Genomic DNA, 13,039 nt, shown 5'->3' on the forward strand with positions numbered 1-13,039 from the left:
TCATCATCATCATCATCATATAGCTGATAAATGTAGCCACAGGCAGGTACTCCTCCTGCTTCATTTTTTCAAGGGTGAAAGCAGCACCGTGTTTCAACAGCCCTTTAAACAAGATACTGGTGTGCCCATTTATTTGGATCATGACTGCACGAGGAATGATGGATGTTATAAATTATGTATCTAGTTGATAGCAACAACGTGTACACAGCGCCTTATGTTATCACAGAAGCTGTCTCTTCAGAGTTATAATACTACAAATAATGACAGGGCAGGAGGAATATGTTATCTGTAAGCTCTCAGGCGCACCTCATCCTCCTACATTGTTAAGCTGCTGCTTCAGCTAGAGTAAATGAAATCAGACATGTCTGTAAATATTTAATCATTTTATATCGATCCAAAGACATGTCAATGCATAACACTGCACTGATATATTGTAGAGAGAAACTTTTCCAACAATGCTTTGTTCTTTTAACAGTTTTCTTGATGCGTATCTTAACTTTTACACACGACTGCGTCTCATGATAGAGAATTGAAACCTGAGGCTAAAAGAGTATCTCTGAATTATAAAGTTTGCCAAGAAGCTGAAAAGTAAGCACAAAAATGTCTGCAGGTTGGCAATAAGGACTTTGTATCTGCATGAGGGGAAATCTGTGGCCTCTTAAGATCCACCAGATCATTAGTGACCCATCTATTCTTATGCTTGAATAACGTCCACTCTTTATATTGTAACTATTTTTCCTGTTTTGACAAGCCATGTGAAAATTCTTTTGAGAGAATAACTTTAAGATCAGAGTCAGTGTATTAGACTTCCTTTCAAATCGAACATCTCCTACCGTCTGAAACAAAAACGCAATCCTAGCCTCAAATGGGTCACTGGTCATTTGGTGAATGCTAAGAAGGTAAACGTAGTGTCGACATTAAAAACATCATAATTCATATCTGAAAACAACATAATATCTGATGGATCCCAAACCTTTTTCATACAAATCTATTATGTGTAGTTAGAGATAGGTTCATAGTTTTTTGCACAAGAGTATTTGTGTAATTTTGCCTCTGTGTCCCATGTAAAGACCTCTGTACTGTTGCCTTTGCAGTATACGTTGGGTGTTTATCCATTTGCACAGTGAAGCACTGTCCAGTTGGTTTTCAGTATTTGGCTGAATCTGAGCAGAGAGTATAGACCTGGACACAGAATCCATCCTCAGCAGTCACACACTCAATAAACATCAGTGGCCCGGTGCTGGTGCTGAGTTGGTGAGGGCATTCTTTCTTTGTAAGAATGCCGCCTGATGGGTTTGTGTTTTTCAGTTTATTTTAACTGACGTGTCTTTGGTGTACAAAGGCAACATTAAAAAAAAACCCCAAAAACCAAAAACAACTTCTGGACCTAACTGTGACTTCATAAATCGACTAACAAACTGTTAATATGAACCTGTGGTTATCATTAAATCAGACAGTATTGAAAATGAAAAAGTATTAGCATGAAAGGTATGAATATTAATGGTTCAACATTATGTTAAATCCCAGTGCATGGAGACTCAAGAGAATGACTGCTCTTAGTTTATTATCTAACCAACAAATAAAACTGCAAATTCATGTTTTTATCCTTTTCGTTTGAAGCACATTCATAATCTGGACATATTGCGTTAAGTTTCAAGTTCCAGTTTTCATGTCAGCTACACTAACTTTGTACAAGGTGGGTTAAAAGTCAACAATATTAATATTATAATGTGTTTTTTGAAGAGAGTTGAGTTGATGTATGACCTGGAAAGTTGGGTCAGGATTGATTTAAAAGATTTTCCAGTTTCCTTCATGGACTGTGAAAAGTAAATCTGCTTTTCAATTTCACTATCAGCGAAGCGTTGCCATGAAATGTGCAACGCAATCGCAGCTGAAATGCACGCTGACTGTAATTGTTTTCAAGGCTGCTGCAAACAAAAGGCACTTTTCACAGTGCGGTGATTTGCTAATAATGAATAGCAAATTACCATCTTTGCTCTTCATCAAATGCTTGGTGACAACAGATGAGGTGCTGGTGTTGAAAGTAAATGGGATCTGTCACAGGGCATCAAAAGAGAGACAACATGCAGAGAAGCAGTGTGAGAAACTGAAAAGAAAGGCTGACACAGGCGTGGGGAACAACAGCGAGAAAGAAAATGCCAGGACAGCGCAAAAAGCTTTTTATTTAATTATCTGTGAGTCATTCTAGGGATGGATTTGAGATGAGAGTCCTCTGCCCAGTCACAGTCAGATCTTTAGCAATGTGACCATCAGAGCTTTTGCACACGTGAAGTCTGTGAAGGGAAGAGGCCTATTATTCCCGCTAGCAGCTGATCTCTATCACAGCAGGGGTGTTGAGCTATCAGCAAGGTGAGATTTACTCACAGTGCACCACCGTGTCTGAGACTTTCCTGCAGACGATTTTGTGCTCAATAATGCTGGTTTTGTCTAAACAGATTACCTACACTGGGATGACCATAAGCATCCACTTTCACATTAGTGTAGTTACTTACTGGGTGACTTGAGTTGCTTTCTTTCCTTTTTAGAGCCCATCTAGTGCAAACAACACATTTATTTATTTGTTGAGAGATTAATTTGAAATTGCTATAAAAACAAATGTCAAAGTTGTATATACAGCATCTGATGGAAAGCAGGAATAGTTCAGCTCTGGTTTTCTTTGGTACACAACTTAGAGAAGAAATATTTGTTAATGATAAAACATTTGCTTAGTTAAACACACAGACTTTCTGCACAGCTCTTTGCTCCATGCAAATTTACCCAGTTAACTGTAAATGTGAGTTGGAAACAAGGCTTCTCCTATTAAGGTAACAGCAGATTGTTCCAGTCACATTTGAAGAAAATCAGAAAATAACAGCCCTCGCCAACACTTATTCTTACAACAAAACAGTGAATTATCAAGGTAAATAAATTAAGAGATATGCAGAGCAAAGCCCTTATCTGCCTTGGTTTGATGGAAGGTTTGTCACAGAGAAATGCACAATATCAAAACTGCAGAGGCTGTGCACTCTGCACAGCACAGCAGCACAACAGAGGAGCCACATTTACTCCCAGTTCATTTTCTGGACTCCTCTTTCTTTGCTTTTCAGTTGGCACCTCATGCAATGCAACACTGAAATTTAGTCATTCCTCATTAACATTATAGAAATCTGCACATTGTATTAGTTTCAAATGAATAAAATCACCAGATCACTTCACAGACAACTTTATCACTGAGTGGAGTGTAGAGGACTCAAATGCAGTCCTCTACATTTAGAGGACTGCATTTGAGACATACCCTGTCTTCCTTGTTTTACAGGAAGACAGGCTATGTAAAACAAAACTAAGCTGTTTAAAGAACAAAATCTAAAACGCAAAACAAGAATCCAGACCAGAAACCTATTACAAGCAAACAGACAGTACAGTGGAGCCCAGAGACAAACAATCTGACAAGGACAACTGGGGAGACAGGACTATTTATACAAACTGGGCTGATTAGGGAATGAGAAACAGAAGGAGAACAAAACACAGGTGAGGGTCAAGACAACCATGACAATTACAAAGGAGGAACCAAAGCTGACATAATGTGTGAATACCTGAATACCTTCAAAGTAAAACAGGAAACAAGTAAAAGACAACAAGAAAAATAAGAGTGGATATGTCAGAGGGAGAAACAGACCGCCAACTAATTACAGTAAAGCTCAAAACCCTGGATTACAAAACTGAAAATCCTGAATAAAGCGACCATAAGGTAACTTCAGGAATTACAATACACCAGAATCATAGAAGACTCAAAACAGGGATCTGAAGACGCCACAAACAAGCAAGCAAATATTAAAACATCAAACAGTAAAAAAACAGCAAAACAGAAACCCAAATTTAAACATTAATAAATAATATACACCAAAACCCCAAAATACCACAAAACAAAGAGAAATTCTTCTTTGTAGTTTTAAGAAAATAAAACTACTTTTTTATAAAAATGTTAAAATTAGAAATTCATTAATATCTGATTTGGGAGATAAAGAACCCGCTAAAGTTTATTACTGGAATATGCACTAATGGGGTTAAATATAGACAAAACAAAACAACTTCCACCCTGAAGAGAAAGAATATAAGCTGAGAAATAATTTGTGTGTTGAAGATAATTTATCTAAAGTTCAGAAGCAGGACTGTACTATTTACCCTGTCCCCAGTGGGACATACAGCTGCATGTTTTCTCCACTTAATGCAGTCTTGGCTTTAAGCACTCTGCCTTCACTATACTCTTCCAGGGGGTCTCAGGCCTGCCCCCTTTCATTTTCCAACAGGGGTCCATTTCAAGGCAGATTTATCTCACTGATAATTTAAGCTTTGATGTTTCAAACATGGTTCACACATTTCATGGCACTGGCCGGATAGTGGTTATGGGTCCTGGATGAGCTTTCATCTGAAGCTGTCATAGTGCCAATAATCTGGTTGGAGTCCTCTGCTGGTACACTGGCTGTTGATGGTGTCCTTATTGCAGTCTCTACAGATGATGGACATGTAAGCATGTCAGGAGAGGGACCACATCCCCAAGTACCCCCCTATGAGTGTAGGAGCAACCACCAATCCTCATGAAGACCTTCCACAGAATGTAGCTTTCAGTCAATCTCATTGCTTTGTTATTGATAAAGGTTGAAATTTCCATTTAATTTTTGCCAGTGAAATTAAGATGAACTGGTTCAGGGGTGAATCTTGTCATATGATCTATAGGTACCATTGTCTTGATAAAGTTTTCAGTAATGTTGGTACCACATACCATATTACCCCTGCCAAATCAGAACCCTAAGCATTTTCTATTGCAGTTGTTCTCAATCTCTATGTTGCTGTAAAATCTTAAAAGTGGCATTAATACAGCTCTAGAAGTGCTCACAAGTTGTCATAGGAAGAGAATACAAGCCCAGTGTGCTGTGTTTCAGTGCATTTGTAAACATGAGCGATGAGTAATAAACCTGGTTTCGATATTCTCTGAATAAAATATGCTTCAGTGAGAATCTGGTATTTGAGGCCAGATGGCCAAAATTTACATTCAAAAACTGCACTCAGTCACTAATTTTAAGCACTTAACCACCGCCTGGAGACCAGCGGTGGGTCAGATAAAAGCTGTCATTACACAACAATGACAGATGATACATTTTTTCCTTTCTCTGAAGAGACATCTGCAATCTGGCCCTTTTATAAAGCAGTAAATTGTGAATCATCCAAACAGCCTGGATGTTTGCAGATGTTTTGTGAAAATGATGGTCGGCGATACAGAGCACACGTTGCAGGATCTGAATACTTTAGGCTTCTCATATTTCTCTAATTTCTGCCTTCTCTGTCCACCGTCTTCCTGTCTGTGACCTGAAAATCAGCCTCGGTACACTACGCTAAAGGATGCCTCAGTTTCTAAAGGCATCTGGAGGATAGAGGAGACAGCAGGAAGACCTATAATTGAGGGTTCACAGGGGTATCTTTGAGGAACTGTATAGCATAGCATATTTAATAGCGTGACACATTGCACCTTGTTATGTATTCATTAAAAGTGGCCCTTAATATGAAAAGTGTCCCAAAATGGTTACAACTGACATCATTACATGCAATTCTAGCTTGGTCATGATTAAAAAATGCATCATACTGTTGTGTCAAACACCATATTTAACTGACATCACTTTAAAGTAAGGCTCAGAGGTTGGGATCTCTCATTTTGTTAAACTGGTGCTGCTTGATTCTCTTCTTCACCTCTCCTCTTCCTTTCTCTCTTTCAGACCAGTCTCTGTAAATCCTTGAGATGATTTTGTGGGAAAAGTTTGAGTAGATGAGCAGCTTTAAAAATACACAGCCAGCCCCGCTGATATCAAAAACCATACCATGTTCAAAGTCACTTAAATCACTCTTCTTCCCCATTCTTTGTTGCTCATCTTAACCACCTTGATGTGTCTAAATGCACTGACTTGCAGCCACACTCGCTTATCTGCACATTCTCATACACACGCACACCTTCATACATCAAGTTACTTTTTGCACAACCAGCTGTCTTTGTTGTACTTTTCTATTGCACTGTTGTGTCTGCATCGTTTTGTTCTGTCTGGTGTTGCACTGTTTTTGTTTTTTTGTTTTTTTGCAATTTTTGCACACTTGGATTTTATGTAGTCCTGTGTTGATTGGCTGTTATAGGTTACATGTTGCGCCATGATCTTGGAGGAACAGTCTCACTTCACTGTGTACTCTAAATGAAATGAAATGACAATAAAGCCACTTGACTTGGAAAAAAAAGTGTGATTGGCTAACTAGATATTTGTGTTACCAAGCAGTTGAACAAGTGCAACAAGTGGTTTGACAAGTAGCACTAACATGTAGACTTTAAACAAAGATGGGCACCTGCTCGTCTGATTCCAACATCATCTTGAAATTTAATGCCAGTCCTCAAGGCTCACATTATTTTGCCTCTCACAGACATAAAACTGGATTAGTTCTCTAGTTTTAGGATTTGTGTAAACATCTTATGTGTTGCATTTATATAGAAAATGTGCAACCCTGAGCATATTTAAAGTATAAGGTTATGAGTTACTGCTTTGTTTCCACATCTAAAATGACACAAGAGCCCCAAACATAAACCGTAATCTGTAGCGCAAAAATGGACTTCCACATGCATGTGTCAAAACATGTATTTATTCATTTATTTAAAAAAAATTAAAATAAAGTGCCTTTTATGTACAATATAATAAAAACAACAGTCACAATCTCAATGATACAAAAAAATACAGTTCACAATGTTATTTGTACACAACAAATAATAATAATAATAATAAAAAAGAAATCATGCAGGCAAGACCACATTTGTCTAATCGTTATTCAGTCAACTAAGCTTATGATGTTCGATACGCTGAGGCGAGGCTGTCGCCGTCTCATGGCTGAGCTGATATGGAGGATCTGGAGCTGTGCTTGCATCTTGTTCACGTACTATGCCATGCAGCACAAATGGTTTATTAACTGTATGATGTCGTTTCTTTGCATTTATGACTGAAGAAATAAAATCCTAAAAAAGATGTTGCAATGGATTGCCTACTTAAGCCATTTTAGGAAAATATACTGCAGTAGGTGTTCTACAAATATATAGTTGGCTACATTCATATCCAGTACAGTATGTTGCATTAATAAGGAGCTACTCAAAACTGTTGTACTACTGTTTGCCTTTTATGGAAAAGGCCCATCATTGATAAATATGCAAAGCTATCACACAGTATGTATTTCATCTAAGCTTATTAATTGGCAAGGTCCAACTGCATTTTAACTTCAGCATTTCTAAACGAGATCAGGTGGTGTATTGTTAAATAGGTGACCTCACCAGAGGAAGTGATGCTTCCAATGTGTACAGCACCATTTTTTTTCTTAGATGAGCAAAGGCTGCAGAATGGTACAAGATTTTGAGCAGCTCCCAGTCTAGTTAGCAGGTTAAGTTAATGGTGGCTTAGGTGAATTTGTAAATCTACTGTTGACCCGTGTTGCGTTGTGGAGTTAAAGATGCCCACTGAGGGCTACAATCACGCCATTCACCATGTTTCTATTGGTGAGGTCACTGCTGGGTAGTGTACAATGTGGCACGTGGCTAAAGGCAGAGCAATGTGATATCCAAAGGCATTTTATGCTGTGAAGTTATCCACCAAACAAATCAAAGCAGGCTACCAAGATATCATATAGTTTAGAAAAATCTGTGTTAGCAGAAATGGAAAAACACAAGCCTTCTGGAATCAGTTTCATTTTGGTTATCCATCTGTTGGCAAATGCAATACTCTGGTTTGTTTGCTTGGTCTCAGCTTGCAATAGTTTTGGAAAAGAATATTTGTTTTCTTGCTGAGAGTTAGATAAGATTGATATCGCGCTCGTATTTATGCACTACAGCTAGAAGCCTGATACCCCAGCTTAGCACAAAGTCTGAAAAAAAGGAGGAACCAGCTTGTCTGCTCATACCAGCATATGCAAAGCCAACGGCAGAAAAGACTGCATCTGCTTTTGATAAATAGTCTAAAGCCAAAGTGTTAAAAATTGATACTTTAAGGGAACTTTTTAGGCTGACACCTAAAGCACAATTTGTCTAATGGCTACTTGAGGCTGGACCCAAAGATAAGTTGATCCCCATGTCAAAACTCCCAACTTCAAGGCAGAAATAATCATGTTCACAGCCTGGTACAGAAATTACTTCAGTAATTTTCCTGTTTAAATTCCATTAAAATGATATTTATGAAAGTGGCAGCTTGAATGACAGATCAATGCTGACACGGGCGCTTGTAGCTGCTAGCTGTATGCTCGTTGCTCAAATGAGGGGTGTGCTATGAAGGTTATAGTTTCGCAGCCATTTTAAGCAAAAAAAAAAAAAAAAAAAAATCAGTTTTCAGAATCATAAAGGAGGCTCTCCTTTCACCTGGCTAGATCTCTGTGGTAACTTCAGGTGAAAATAGAACCCTAACCTTAATTATACGTTTAAAGTTTCAAGGTAAAATTGTTATTTTATTTATGACATGCTTCAATGTTTGATCTAGATTTTCTGTTGGGAGTCATGCTTTATATAAACAACCTGCTCAATCATTGTAAGTCATTTTTAAACTATCAAGTTTCAGAGTTTGAATGTGCAGCTGTCATATGAGAAATAAACAGCAGCACTGAAACTGCAATAAAAAAAAAAAATACAAGTTGAGTTTATTCATTTTGCCACTTGGTACCCTTGTGATGATCATGAATTCACAAGATTAACAACTTTTGGATTATTACTGTCATTTTCTTCGCAGCTCTGGTTTAGCAATTTACTGTCATTTTTTAAAATAATAATCTTTAGAGATGTGCCCACTCCTCTCATAATGTGACTGGAGTAGATGTGACTCAGTTGATCCGTTTTGAGTGGAAGAAAAGTCAAATGACACGTGAAAAGCTCCTTTTTGCATGAGCAGAACCTGAAGCAGAGAGCTCGCGGTAACACTGAAAGTTGATAACCATCATTGTGATACTCGTCACCTCTGACGCAGGTTTTAGGTTTTGTGAAGCCCACTAATGCAAAGACTGGCTACGCTGAAGTTGTTTCATAGTTCACAGCCGTGGACCTTTTAATTATGTCTGTGGTGCAATTTGAAGGTTTTAAATGCACCAATAAGACAAAAATTATAAAATGTTAAAATCAAGGCTTCAGAAGAGGGCTTTAAAACCAACGGGTAGACTTGGTCCATCTTTTTTTATTATATACGTTTCATAATGGCAGACTAAGATTACCTTTGGACAAAGTCAGACAGAGTTTCTCCCTTTTAATGCTAAGCTAAAGTAACTAACTGGAAGCTGTGGCATCACATTAACTACAGGAAAAAAAAAAAGATGTTGATCTCTTCATCAAACTTTCATCAGTAGCATGAAAAACCCCCATCTCTGTCCTGCTTTGATGTGCTTGAGTGAAAACTAGTCCAGATGCTAAACTAACAGCGTGGTCAAATGTTTTCTAAATTAGGCAGTAAAGCACTATTAAAGAAGAAGAAAAATAAAATAAAATTTAAAAAAATCAAAAAAATCACCAGTGTTCACTCTCTAGTTTCACGACTATCTCTACAACACATCTTGCACAAGGTCCCTTAAAACACACAATATTAAGCACAGGTACTGTATATACACACACAACAAAAACCTAAGAAACAAAGGAAACACTGACCACTGTTGCGCAGTATGCTGTGCAGTTACTTTGTCAACTTGTAGCAGTTACATAACATTTCATCTGCTCAGTGTTTGAAAAAGCAAAGTTTTGATCCTGCATGACACTGGAATATATATTGTAGGCTTACATAATCAATACAGTGACCTGGTGTTGTAGTCTAAGACATGTGGTGCCATGTTGTCCTTACGGCTGTGTAAATGTTTCTCATTCAGATTTACACAACATGATCGGAGTTCTGCATCTTTGGAAAATTCTGCTCGTTAAGTCTCAAAAGTCTAAGCAATGTGGGTGCGAGAGTGTTTGCGATGGCTGCACTGGTCCCTGTAATAACTGATTACTAAAAATTTTCCTTAGCAGCCATACCGTCCACCTCAGTAGTTGCATTTCTTGGAACAAGCTCTGATTTTAGTGAAATGTGCAAACCTGTAAGTATTCAACACCCTGATTACTTGTGCTTTCACATTTATGTCACCTCGACTTCTGACTGAGTGTGGCGAATCTGGGACCTGTAACCTGGTGGGGGCGGGGTCAAACTGAGCTAATACAAAAGGTCTGTGTATCTATGCCATGATATCATACAGCTGTAGTCTGGACAAGAGAACTCGCAACATTTCCTTTCCCCTACAGCAGCATTAGTTATTACTTATTCTGTAAGTTTTACATTTCGAGTGGCTTGATTAGCACTTAAAGTAGACAAGCTGAGCTCAACCGTCTCAGATGTGTCTCGGTGAGATGGCAGAAGGAAAACTGGAATATTTTCACACCTGACAACCACATGGCACGTAATCGCCATGTAAAACATTTGGCCCCGGTTCAAAATTTACAACAATTATTTTGCCCAACACAGTCCGTAAAGTCTGCTATGAGCTAACAGTCTTAGAAATCCCCAACCTTGCACTTTACATTTATTTATTATTAGTGCCACAATACTTTTAGCGAAACCCATTCCCTGGGTCCGTCATCATGTGCTCTTTGACAGTGATCAATGCTAACACAAAGCATGAGATGGGCATGTGAGAATGGCACTATTGCATTTAGATAAGACAATAAAGTTATTTTTGTTTAGCTTTTTTTGGCACAGTGCACAACGATGATTTTGGTGCTGCCCCAAATGTGGTGGAGGTGTAGCTGTCCCCATTTCTTTTTGTTCCTTTGCCTCTCTGCACTTGGAATTTCAGTTCCATTAAAACAAAACAAACAAATACGCACACGCACATAAAAAAAGGGGGCAGCTGTTTTTAAGTCCATTTAGAAACCCATCATGGAATCTGCAGGTCAACACTCAAGAGCAGGGCTGACTCAGATGAGCGAAAATGCAACCGTCTCTCTAAATCATCTGTGGTGCAGTTTTGTTTGAGTGAAACAGACTTTCTCTCGACGACAACATACATTCAGGAGGTAAACGTCAGCATATAGGCGTAGCATCATATATAATTACACATATTCTATCATCTTAACGTTGCAGTCCTTTTTCATTGAGACAGTGGTGTGGCGTATTCTCCTCCTCCGCTTCAGCTTTCATCTTATTTATCCTCATACAGTCATGACGTTTATTCAGCGAATGGGGACAAATGTGTTTATGACTTGTGTCCATAATCCGTGGATCTTAATGAATATGCATTTCATGTACTATAATACTTCTAAACCTGAACTCTTGGTCACCATGTAGCTGTAGCTTGGCTCTAGTGTGCATAATAACAGACGTGTGGCTGCCACACTCTGCAGAGAATGTGCAAGATTACTCAAACAGGGCTGGGTAAAATATAAATATTTTTAAATTCGCTGTCTGTGGTTGTAATAGTATATGATGTATATCTAGACTAGACAACTTTTTATTGTTGCATACCTAAAAAGACAGTGTGATAAACATTGGAACTAAAAGGTCTTCTGTTTATCTTTTTATTTTATTGTTTTTTTATCCCCCATATTGCCCAGCCTTATGCTCACCCACATATGGTGTTAGTGGCCATGAGAATGACTCCAAGAAAGAAAAAAGTAATGTGTGAGAATTATTCTTAGCAGCTGCCATGGTTCCTGATCCTGGCTCAAACTGGAGTATTGTGCTGCTTCATTTTTTTCTGCCTTACACAGCAAACCGGACCGACCTCTGGCTTCGGAGTGGAAATGACTAAACAAAATGACCTCCACTCTGATCACAGAACTAAGATGACAAAAATAAAAGATGTGCTGTGATATAGGAGGATGTCTGGGTCTCCTCTCCTTTGCTCGGTGGCCTGTATCCCTCGTGAAGATACAGGGTGTCGTCGCTTAATGAATGCTGTGCTCTCAGACGATGGAGTCTTTGATCTCAGAGCCTAACCTCACTCTGGGCCGAGGGCAGGTTGGGGAGTACTCCACGTGGCTCTCTTTCAGGTTAAGCGGCCGCCTGTCGGAGGCCTCGGAGAAGCTCTTGCTGTTATCTGGCGAGGACTCGTGTGTCGGCGTGCTGCAGATGTAGTTGTCGTTTAACGTCTGGTAGCCCTTGTGATCTGAAGTAGAAACGGGGATTGTGTTACCGTTAAGCGGTAAACTCTCTGTGGGCTTTCCAACTATCCGTGGCTTCTTCTGCTGCATGTTAGGGCACTCGCCCTGCTTCAGCATGGACTTCATGTGGTCACGGTTCCTGTAGATGACGAACAAGGAGAACACCACGAGGGAGAAGGCCAACAGAGCGCACACCACAATCAGCTCGTTCCAGTACGTCTTCGTATGGACCTGCTCAGAGCGAGACTCGCCAGGCAGGATGATGGTCTCCTCGCGTGTGATGTGAGGCGTGCGGGAGTGACCAATCAGAGTGGTACTCTCCTGGCGTGGTTCTGCCCTCACACAGTAGTTGGCCAACAGCTGGTGGAAGCCCTCCTCTTCTGACCAGCACTGATAGGTCTCAATCCTTTCAGACTGAGCCACAACTACCAGGTTTCCCTCGGGGGTAGCATAGAGGAACTGGCTGGCGCTATCACTGTAACGCCACCTCCTCTGTGCCAGGTTGGACCGCAGCTTACATGGCAGGACTCTAAATGTGTTGGCTGGGATGATAATGAGCTGACAAGGGGAGCCACCTACAAACAAAAATAAAAGGAATGTTGTTTCAAAACACTGAAACATGCCAGTAATTTGACCAACTGCATACCGACTCGGGATGTAATGAATCTTTTAACCCACAGTTTGGTTCAGACCTCAGCTGAGTAGGGATTGAATAGGGAAAGAAGAAGAAAAACACTTGCATGATCACTTAATTACTGGCAATTAGCAATAGCATATGTTAAGACCACTAAGCCTATATTTACACACATGCTGTGTAAACCAACACAAAACATCCTTAATAAGACAGACAGAAGACAGAACATC

At 39.4% G+C, this 13,039-nt stretch overlaps 1 protein-coding gene across 1 annotated transcript in view; it reads right to left on the reverse strand.

Annotated features, from left to right (window-relative positions):
* Positions 1 to 6,652: 6,652 nt before the first annotated feature.
* Positions 6,653 to 13,039, reverse strand: part of sema4bb (sema domain, immunoglobulin domain (Ig), transmembrane domain (TM) and short cytoplasmic domain, (semaphorin) 4Bb) — a 53,765-nt gene continuing 47,378 nt past the window's right edge. The window contains exon 15 of the mRNA XM_085451346.1: positions 6,653 to 12,750. Coding sequence (XP_085307472.1) covers positions 11,978 to 12,750 — 773 coding nt within the window. The 3' untranslated portion in view covers positions 6,653 to 11,977. The remainder of the gene's footprint in view (positions 12,751 to 13,039) is intronic.

The sequence above is a fragment of the Copadichromis virginalis genome, linkage group LG1, assembly GCF_057382275.1.
Source record: "Copadichromis virginalis isolate Kocher_CV1m ecotype Utaka linkage group LG1, C_Virginalis_male_GT1.1, whole genome shotgun sequence".
NCBI classification, from domain to species: Eukaryota; Metazoa; Chordata; class Actinopteri; order Cichliformes; family Cichlidae; genus Copadichromis; species Copadichromis virginalis.